The 10792-nt window shown below is 43.9% G+C and overlaps 1 protein-coding gene across 5 annotated transcripts in view; it reads left to right on the top strand.

The window, feature by feature from the left end:
• CARD11 (caspase recruitment domain family member 11) overlaps positions 1 to 10792 on the top strand; it is a 44568-nt gene that overhangs the window by 17258 nt on the left and 16518 nt on the right. For 3 of the 5 annotated variants that reach the window (XM_027889507.1, XM_027889509.1, XM_027889508.1), the window contains exons 2-9: positions 3933 to 4145; positions 4749 to 4886; positions 5538 to 5863; positions 6829 to 7008; positions 8875 to 9027; positions 9121 to 9246; positions 9735 to 9932; positions 10421 to 10600. In XM_027889507.1, the coding sequence (XP_027745308.1) occupies positions 3933 to 4145; positions 4749 to 4886; positions 5538 to 5863; positions 6829 to 7008; positions 8875 to 9027; positions 9121 to 9246; positions 9735 to 9932; positions 10421 to 10600 (1514 nt within the window). Of the gene's footprint in view, positions 1 to 3436; positions 3489 to 3932; positions 4146 to 4748; positions 4887 to 5537; positions 5864 to 6828; positions 7009 to 8874; positions 9028 to 9120; positions 9247 to 9734; positions 9933 to 10420; positions 10601 to 10792 lie in introns of those variants that run through there. The other 2 variants (XM_027889510.1, XM_027889511.1) reach the window with 2 other exon arrangements.

Raw genomic sequence — 10792 nt, 5'->3', positions numbered from 1 at the left:
TTTTTTTTTTTTTTTTTTTTTTTTTTTTTTTTTTTTTTTTTTTTTTTTTTTTTTTTTTTTTTTTTTTTTTTTTTCATATTCCACAAAGGAGATATCAGGAAATCAGAATGCCAAGCTGCAACCTGCACTTGCAATCTGCTACATGGAGATTCCTCAGTATTGACAGGCTGACAGGAATTCAGAGCACGAGGATGCAAATAATTTGGCGGATGAAGGGTTAATTTCTGCACCGTCATGAAACGAATCGCACCAAAAAAAAAAAAAAAATGAAGCTTTAGATGCGACCTGATGAGGAGGACTTTATAGAACCCCTGGGTCTGAAACCTGCAGGCTCTATTCCCTTCATCAGCGGAGAGTGTCACTGACATATGAGAGTGTGGAGTCTGAGTGAGAACAGAGAGCAGCTTTAACTGCAAGGTGGTTTGTTCGGCTGAAAAATATAACCCAAAAAATAGAAACATATAGAACAATTCATTTGTGTGTAACAGGAGAGGGATAGTCCCTGAGAGAGAGCAGGAGACAAGGAAGCAGAGTGTTCCTTTTCATGTAGAAAGGGATTCTCTCTTTTGTCTGTGTCTGCAGAGACCTTTGAAATAGATGGAACTAGCTGAGATTATTACTGGATTAAGCTCTCCTGCAGTTAAAAGCAATTTTGTGTACTAACTACTGAAAGCAGCAGCAGGAGAACAATTTTTTAACTGCTGTGGTGATTCTGATTTCTTTTTGGTTAATGTCTGTTGAAGTCAGTCCAAGTCTTCTGACTTCGCACCTGCGATTTGTAATGGATGCCGTAGTACTTCTATGACATATCACAACTCCTGAACGTGTTAGGTTACAGCTCAAGAGGTGCTGGAATCAGAAAGTAGATAATGGTAATAAAAATCAGATTAAATAAGTGATTACACATTTACATTACACATTAAAAAAAATTTAAATCTGTAATTTTTAATTTAATAAGTGAAAACAACTTTTCTGCAATATCATCATATGAATAAAGAAGAGAAACATGGAATAAAGGCCTTTAAATGCCTAGAAAATGCATGTGCTGCTAAAAAAGCTTCTGAAATTAAAGCCAGTAATACAAAACCTTTATTGGTTTCCCACTGAGTTTTACTTGTTACATGTGGGGGTTTTGACCAGCACACCAAAATTCCCACCAATCGCAAACATTTTGTTTCCTGTTTAGTATTATATTAAATACTAAATCAAATCATTATTTGCTTATTAAGAGGAGCGCTGCACTAATATCAGCTGCCCATGGCTCTTTTCTCCTGAGAGGCTCCACAGGACACTGGAGTTACGTGGGGGTTGTGCACTTAGACCAGCCCGGCCGAAGAAACGCAACAAAGGCCGTGCCTGAAGCTCCAGGAGTGAGAGGAGTGATCCCTGTCCCGCATCCCTGGCAGGGGATAAACAGCACAGGGGGTCAGGACAGAGCCCAGCTGTCCTTCTGGCATTTATTTCCAAGGTGGAATTCCAAAGAAGGAAGCAAAAGGAAGATTCTGACATTCCTACAGGGCAGTGAAGGACCACTCCACTAAGTGTCATTTCTCAGGGCTCGCTCCTGATAGCAGACTGTGTTTAACAGGAGTTTGCTACCAGAGATCTCCTTTTAAAATTCTTAGCCACTCATGCAATATACTTATTACTTTCCCATTAAACATTATGTCCCCAAAATAACAGTATGGATGTATTATGCCCATACACGAGGGACTATTTGATAAAGGTATTTTTAATGTCAGGTAAAAAATAAAAGCGTATTCATGTTGAGAATTACGCTGATGAGTGAACTCTTCTTGGAATCATTTAATGGAGAAATCCCTTACTAATGTCCTGAGGGAACTGCTGACAGTGTGCAATAATTTCTGGTTCAGTGCAGCAGATTACAGGATATCTTGCATTTTATGGAATTCAGGCAAGTGCTTCCTTTGCACTCTGAGGTCCATCTGTGAGCTCCCTGCTGCACTCCAGAATTAAAGGGCCTGCCACACTCCTTTTTTTAGCTGCAGAAGGTGGCTGTGGCTGGGAGATGACTGAGGTACTGTGTGACCTTCTGTTTCACTGCCTTCTACTCCCAAAAGTTCACCTTCTCCAATTACATAGTGTTTGTTAAATTCACCTTTGAAGTGAAATACAGTTACTTCCAGAATAAGTGGTGGAGAGTAAGCTTCATGAGAATGTGTGTGGACTTCAGATGAAGCTTTTACCTCTAGCGTTTCTCCCACTGCTACCAGCTTCAGAAAGCTTTTTTTTCCCTGTTGTTTTACCTTTATTCTGATTGTTCCTGCACTGTCATCTTTACCACACGTAAATACTGTGGCATTCAGTGAGAATTTCATGCAGCTTGTGTGGGGTTCAGAAGACCAGGGAGGTTTTACCCACAACTACAGCCATGCCCCCATGGTCTGGATCCCGTTGAGCAGTCCTGGTCTTCTTCACCCTCTGAGGACCATTGTCTCTCCCAGAACATTTACTAGCAGTCATTGGAGCCATGAATCTACGGAGCAAATGCAGAATAAGGGGTTCCCAAAAAGTGAAACTGCCATGAAGAGAACTCTGGGAAAGCTGCTGGAGTAGAGGAGAAGAGCAGAGCCCCTGGCAATACTCCTCTGAGCTGTCCATACTATGGAGAACCCATCCAAATTTTTCTCATAGGAATATTGAAACCCAGGCTATGATTTTTGACAAATTGGGAAAGCTTTTAAAAGCATCAAGCAGAGGGCATGCATTTTTTGGAAGGAATATTCTATATTTCATCACACAAGAACACTGACAAACATGTTATTTAGCAGATTAGCACTTTTGGCTTTAGTTTATCAAAATGAGCCCTTGGCTATACATTTCACGAGCTGGCTTTGCCCAGGGATGCTCAGTGTAACCCAGGCTGCTCTGCCTTTCCTGAAGCTGAGAAAAACACGTTGCTTTTGAGGTCTTTAGTTACTGATTACCAGCAAAGCCTCATAAAGCACAGCTCTCGTCTCCTGTGACCCAAGAACTGCACATTCTTGTTTCACCACAGCCTCTGACGGGGTAAAATAACTTGAAACAGAAGCTTGTGTTCTGTGTGCCACCTGAAAGCTAGAATGCAAAAATAGGATTTGTTTAAAGGTTGACATTTATTACAGAATAAAGAAGAAAAGGGTTTTTATTTTTTCTGCAAAGTTTCTTTAGTTTTAACTTTGGTACAAGTTGTCTTGCCTCAGTGTTGCCTGCCTTGTCACCTTCTCTAATGAGGTGGGTACAAATTAGGAGTTGGCAGGAAATTGCTTATCAAGCCCTCAGAAATCATGTGACGACATTTGCATGAGTCAAGAACATTTTCAGACTGCAGTGATGCAATGCTCATAACTACCCTCTCATGGGGGGATGGGGGGAAAGGCAAGGTCTGAGCTCACAGGTGCTCCCACTCACGCCCCTCAGACCATCCAAACCTGGCTGCAGAACTGCCTGCTCATGGGTTAACTTTCCTCATGTGCAGCCATTTACAGGTGTTGGCTCATCACATACATGCAGGTTCACATGGGCACAGCTGAGAGGAGCAAAAGGGGTGGGGATAAAAGCCTTTCTTGCCCGCAGCAAGTCTTTCTCTTTGCTCAGAGCTCTGCAGGTTTGTTCCCTTCCTGCCTTGCATGGTGCCCTTTGCCATTGCTCCCGTTGAGCAGAGGGACTCTCTGACTTGTGGAGACCTTTGTGGAGTTGGCTGAGTGCAGATCCATCACTGAAAAGCAAGGAGCAATAGTTCATAGACTGGAGACAGCACTTCTGTGAACTGTCACTTCCCAGATGAGCTGTGGATGGGCTGCACTTCACTTTGTTTCAGCATTAGTCAGAAGTGGTTCCAAGTTCATCCTCTAGGACATGGAAGCACAAAAAAGTGCTGGGATTGAAGTTGTCCTGTTTGGTGTTCATTGTTAATTGTTCCCCTTGTTAAGGAGGAGAGCCAGAGATGGATGACTGCCTGGAGACGCTGAAAGATGAGGAGGAGGCTTTGTGGGAGAACGTGGAATGCAACCGGCACATGCTGAGCCGGTACATCAACCCGGCCAAACTGACCCCCTACCTGCGGCAGTGCAAGGTCATCGACGAGCAGGACGAGGATGAGGTGCTCAACTCGCTTATGCTGCCCTCCAAAATTAACAGAGCAGGTAATTATTTGGTGAATGGCTACATCTGCATCCCTTTTTGTGAACGGCATTGCTCTGCTAAGTCTGGAGGGAGCCTCTATCAAGTTACAGGTTAACAAATGGAAACCCTGTATCTCATTTGTGGAAGATTTAATGTAGGGAGGGATTCTGCTGCTGCTATTTTGATAACAAAGACTTTTTCCGGTGCTGTGCAGACTGGAGCTCTTGGGGTTCATGTTTCCATCAAAGCCTTGGCAAATATTTCAGTTAATACAGAGCAGCAGCCAGTGCCATTCCAGGAGTAGCTCTCCAGCTGTCTTACTGTACCTTGTGATTTGTCACTGAAGGATCTGCCATCCTTGCCTGTAAATGCTCTACTGAATAATGAGTCTTTTGAAATCTCTGTTCCAGAGACCAGTTTGCCCACACTCCTTCAGAATAACCATCAGCACAAATATAAGCAGTTTGAGCCATTGCTTTATGAGTTCAGCTGAACTCTGTTAACAGTCAGCCAGATTTTGCTCAGCCCATTGTTGTGGCAGAGATGAACCTTAAGCAGAGTTGACTTCAGGGATGCAGTGCTTGCTGATGGTGCTGATGTGTCACCTCTCTGTCTGTCCTTAGGCCGACTGCTGGACATCCTCCACACCAAGGGCCAAAGGGGCTACGTGGTTTTCTTAGAGAGCCTGGAGTTTTACTACCCTGAGCTCTACAAACTGGTAACAGGAAAAGAGCCTACACGGAGATTTTCCACAATTGTTGGTGAGTAGAATCAATCACAGAGGAGCCTGTTGAAGGGAGGACTGTTTTGGAAACTGGGTTTGTTTTTTTCTCAGGCAGGAAATGGAAATAAAAGCCAATCTTGTTGTAGCATTCTGCAGTTTTTCAGTCACCTTCAAAGCAAAATGTGATAGCAACAGGTAATATATAAAGAGAAGGGACATCTCAGTTGTCAAATGCAGCTGAAGAGCTTCAAACTGAATGATAGGCATTACCAGAAATCCCAAGAGGAAGGAACACTGGAACTGTGGACTAAATCACACTGATGATCTACACATGTGCAGCACATTTGAGGCATTCACATTAATTGTGCTTGTATAGAATCATTTTACAATGTTTGTGCTGTTTCCACAGGCTCAGCCGAAACAAGACAAAAATGTAAAGGCTTCATCTTCTATCCAGACAAGCTGTATGTGCTTATATTGTGATTCTGGTAGCAGTGTGCTGTGCGATATTTGTACTGTTCCCAGTTAGATATACAAATGTGTCTGACTTTGTGCAAGTTCTGCCCCTCTGTGCATACTCTGGGCCACTTGTTTCTCGGTTCTGCTGATCCTACTTACTACCTTATAATTAAAGTAACTTAAATAGGATACTTTACTAGATGCTGATAAGCTGTTCAAACACTTTCAGTGGAGGAGGGACACGAAGGCCTTACCCATTTCCTAATGAACGAGATCATTAAGCTCCAGCAGCAAGTGAAGACGAAGGACATGCAGCGCTGTGAACTCCTGGCCAAGTCTCGGCAGTTGGAGGATGAGCGAAAGCAGCTCAAGCTGAACAAGATCGAGCTGCTGACCTTCCAGGAGAGGTACAACAAGATGAAGGAGGAGAGGAACAACTACAACGACGAGCTGGTCAAGGTGAAGGATGAGAACTACAACCTGGCCATGAGATACGCCCAGCTGAGTGACGAGAAGAGCATGGCTGTGATAAGGAGCCGAGACCTCCAGTTAGAGGTGAGAGAAATGCTCTGGGGTGCTTCAGTCAGAAGCAGCAATGGAGGGTGCCAGTGGCACCCTCTGACAAAGCAAGGCCTTCTCTGACAGCAGAAAGGTGGAGAGCTCTCATTTGCTTTGCTTACCCAGATGATTAGAGGCATGACTGTACAGAAATGCCAACTGCAGTGATGTGTATTAATAGCAGATAATTTACATACTTGCAATGGATAAGCAGAACAGAAGTAAAAATAAAATTTAGAAGACATAATTGTTTGCTAAAAACATAATTTTAGCTTATAGTATCTTGGCATTACTGTTATCAGTTATCCAGGTTTGCACTACAGCTGCTGGGGGTCTATTCAAAAAGTCTCACATAGAGCAATGGACCAGGTTGAGGTAATTTAGGAAATACGAAGTGCTTCAAGTGCCATAGAATTCATGCTTGTATGTGTGTGACATGAGATGGAGCAAACAACTACCCATAGAGGATGCTGCATTTTAACTTTGAACCCATGATATCAAACATTTTACATCAGACATTACTTTTTTTTTTTTTTGGGGGGAACCCTTCTTTCATATCCAGAACTCAAAACTCATGTTTTTCCCAATACAGAAAGTCCATGTGCAAAAAGCACAGTGTGTGGTCAGCCTCCTAAGTGTTAGTTCTGTTTCATATCTCTTTATTCATTGGAGAATTGAGGGTGTGCTATTTTTTTGGTCTGTTTTTTAGTCCAGGTGTTCTAAAAATTTCCAACCAGCCCATGCCAGCTGTAGCTGGCAAGTAGCAGGTTTGGGCTTTGAGAGTTCAGCAGTTCAGTTGTGGACATTTCAACACACATCCACGTGCACCCAACTGTCTGCTCCTTGTTAGCATTCACAGTTTAAGGTACCTTTTCCAGTTATGACAGTAAGTTTTCATCTGGAAGTGAGAGAGTTATGAGAGCAATCCTTTCCTTTCCTGTTTCTCCTTTTCGCTGCTCCAGATCGACCAGCTGAAACACCGCTTGAACAAGGTGGAGGAGGAGTGCAAGCTGGAGAGGAACCAGTCTTTGAAGCTGAAAAATGACATTGAAAACCGGCCCAAAAAGGAACAGGTTCTGGAGCTGGAGCGGGAAAACGAGATGATGAAGACTAAAATCCAGGAGTTACAGTCCATCATTCAGGTACAAAAGCAGGCTGCTACGTTTAAAACTCCTCACGCTTCAGCTTGCCCCTCCTGCTTACCCTGAGGATGGATTCAGCAGGTTACAACCAGTCTTTGTCTCCAGGCACCCCCACATCTCTTCACAGCCTGCCTTGGAGGCTGCCCTTCGGGATCTAAATGTCTAGAGGAGTCTGGGGGAGTGGTGACAGCTCCCATGTGTTTTCAGTAAGAGACAGGGAGTTGAGTGTCTTACAGGGAACAAAGTGGTACCTATGGACAGGAGGCAGTGGTGTGGTCTCTGATGCTGCTCCTCACCTCAAACTCGCACACACTCCTGTTGTAATGCAGCAGGTGTTGGGTGAAACCTCCACCTGCAAAGCTACAACAAGCGTAAGTGCAGAGTTTGGATAAACAGAAGGTTGGTTGTACAGCTCCCAGCTGTCCATGGCACTCTTTGCACAAACACAGGCGGGAGGAGGAGTGCTCCAAAAAAAAAATTGTCATCTAATAAATCAAGCTGTACATGAGAGATTGGCTCCTTCAAGGTGCAGAGTGCAGCTGTTTAATTGCTGAGCTTTCAGCTCCGTGGTTTACCCTGCTGTGGTTCTTTGTACCAGCCTGTCACTGCAGAGCTGTGTTAAATGCAGCTCAGAAATTTCTGCCAGTGGCTCTCTGTACCCTGGGCTACTGTCATTTCTGTGCCAAACAGTCCCAGTGAAGCAGAGGATAATAAAGGTCCCTGTGCTTGGGGTGGTCAGCAGGTACCAGGGTGCCCTGCAGAACTCTGCTGCAACTTGCACGGGGGAAAATGTGATGCAGCAAATTGAGCACTCCTCTGTGAGAAGCTTAGCCAAATATTAGGGTGTCTGCTTAGCGCTTTGTTGGAAAAGGCTTGTGGCATTTTAAAATGACACTTAAAAAAATATCAATAGAACGTCTTCCAGAAAGGGCTGCAGCCTCTAGCGGAGCCTGATGATTCCTGGTTCTAACACGAATCCAATTCAAGGGTTGAAAAAGGGTGGAGTGTAGAAGGTTCTGCCAATTCTGGTCCATGTAGAATCTCTTATATTAATTGAAATGGTCTTATAGCACTTAAAGGAACAGAGAAGTAATCATGAAATATCTAAAAATAGGATTGTAATACTCCAAAGCAAAAGTATAGACAAACTCAAAGCAGTTTGTTTTAGAAATGCTTAGGTATGCTTAGAAATACCAGATAACCTAAATGTCCCTGAAATCTCCAATGTAGTCTAGGTATTTAAAAAATAAATATTCATATTCTATGCTGGCATTTTATGCTTTTTTTCATCTTCCTTTTCTGGTTAATTTTGGATGGCAATTTATGTGTTGGAACATGTTCTGGTAATCTTGTTAATTTTAAATCTGGAAGAAATAATATTGCTGGACAGTAGAGAAAATGAAACAATGGTACAAGCCACTCCAGGCATGTTTAATATTCTCTGAGCACAGCCCTGCAAAGGCTGTGCATGCTTTAAAAATTCCCCTGAATGCTTTCTTAGGCCCTGCTCTTTGGCAAAGGGTGATTTTTGTGCTCAGTGAGAGCTGATTAATAGAAAAGAGTTTTGAATGCAGGGCTTGGAGAGAAGAATTGTCACTACATCCAACATGGATCAAATTATAGCCAGTACAATAGGCCAGTAAAACAATTCCTTCATCAGGCTATTCTGACAGCAAGACAGCCTTAGTTTATCTTTTCTGACACTGTTTTAAAATGTGAACAGATGTCTATCTCTTCTCCTGCTTTCCCACTGCAATACCTTGTTCATTTTCTATTCCTCTTGGTTGTTACTGTCTCTGTTACTTCTCTCCTTGCAGTACTATCTCCTGTTTCCTTGGCCTGGCTCATGACAATGTCTTTCCCCAGGCTGACAAGAGGAGTTTGCCAGATTCGGATAAAGCCATTCTGGATATTCTGGAACACGACCGTAAGGAGGCACTGGAAGATCGTCATGAGTTGGTCAACAAGATCTTTAATCTCCAAGAGGAGATTCGTCATGTGGAGGACTTGAGAGACAAGGTGAGAAACGGAAGGGGAGAGAGGTGGAATATCTCAGGGTGGGCCCCAAAAGGCCTCTCAGGGCAGTGGTGGTTAACAGTGTGTCATTTCCAGTACCTGGAGGAGAAAGAGGATTTGGAGTTGAAGTGCTCAACACTAGGAAAAGACTGTGAGATGTACAAGCACCGTATGAACACTGTGATGATACAGCTGGAAGAGGTGGAAAAGGAGCGAGACCAGGTATCTAACAGTTAAAGAGGGGGAAATCAGAAACAAAAGCCTCCATCTCCTCTGTGTCACTTCGGGGAATTGTGGGTAATTGGACCCAAAATACCGTTATAAAATTAGCAGTTAAAAGAATTACTTGTTGGAATTTGCATTACAGTAATTAAGCATAGGATAATATTGGGTTGTTTCCACTGTGTAGCATCTGGCAGGCAGGACCAAGGTCTTAACAACAGCCACTGCAAGGCTTTATGTCAGTGTTAAGTCACCCCATTTGCACTCTGGAGCATTTTCCCTCCAGCCAAGAGGGAGCTGTAAATGAACCACCCTCATCATCATAACATTTAATGGTTCTGCTGTGGCACATCCAGCTCCTTGCTGCTGTGTTAATTGGCGATTGGGTACCAGTTCTGAAGCCCCCGTTCCAAACACCTCACAAACAAAGCCAGCAGGAGAAGTGTCTGGTGCCCGGGTGCCCAAGAGGCTTCTCCTCCCCGCCGCAGGCGTTCCGCTCGCGTGACGAGGCCCAGACACAATACTCCCACTGCCTGATCGAGAAGGACAAGTACAGGAAGCAGATCCGAGAGCTGGAGGAGAGGAACGACGAGCTCCGGATCGAGGTGGTTCGGAAGGAGGCGTGTATTGTCAACCTGGAGTGCAAACTCCGGCGGCTCTCCAAGGACAACAACTTCCTCGAGCAGGTAGGGCTGAGGAATATGGATGTGATTTCTTTGGTTAAGGCTTGCTTTTACAAACATTTTGGTGGGGAAGGGAGAGGGGGCTTTTTTAATTCTCTCCATGAATTACCTGAAAAAAAACCAATCTCCTCCTACTAAATGTGACTGCTGTGAGTTCTTCACTGTAGTGTGGTTCAGGTTGCCTGTTGCGGACGTGGTTTCCCAAAGGCCGGAATTTCACAGCTTTGATTTTGAAATGGAAGGGAATGAAATGCAACAAACCCGTTGTTTTCTACATTGGGATAGAAATTACAAATACTTTTGAGGAACATACCCCAGTGAACGGGAATCCCCACAGATAATCTAAATTACTGGTTTGGCTCTGGCACCACATTCTGCACAAGCTTCTGAGGCACTGGAGTCACAACAACTTCAACCAGGTTACTCTAAAGGAAGGCCATGAGTTGTACCAAACCGGTCTCAGAAGCAAAGTGTTTCCTTGTGATCTTTAGAGTTTGCCACGGAATCTACCCATTACCATTATCTCCCAGACCTTCGGGAACTCCAGCCCAAAAGCCAACGGTCAGGAAGCTGATGACGACTCCACTTCTGAAGACTCTCCAGAAGACAACAAATTCTTCTTGCCTGATCAAGCTCGTCTCAAGAGAAGACTGAATCTGAAGGGAATCCAGGTGTGTTCTGAATATGAGGCTGGAATGATACGGAGGTACTGATAGAACTAACAGATGTGACACATGTTGCGGTGGTGCCTCTGAAAGTGCTGTGGTGTAAAGACAAGAATTGTTCTGTGTGTGATAGTGAGCTGTCAGTTTTTGCCCTGTGGTGATTTGCATCTTGAGGGGCAGATAGAATCAAGCTTCATA

Source organism: Empidonax traillii, unplaced genomic scaffold (genome assembly GCF_003031625.1).
Source record: "Empidonax traillii isolate 1590-97213 ecotype Southwest subspecies unplaced genomic scaffold, ASM303162v1 scaffold263:size1499331, whole genome shotgun sequence".
Lineage (NCBI taxonomy): Eukaryota > Metazoa > Chordata > Aves > Passeriformes > Tyrannidae > Empidonax > Empidonax traillii.
This window is presented reverse-complemented; position numbering and strand designations above follow the sequence as displayed.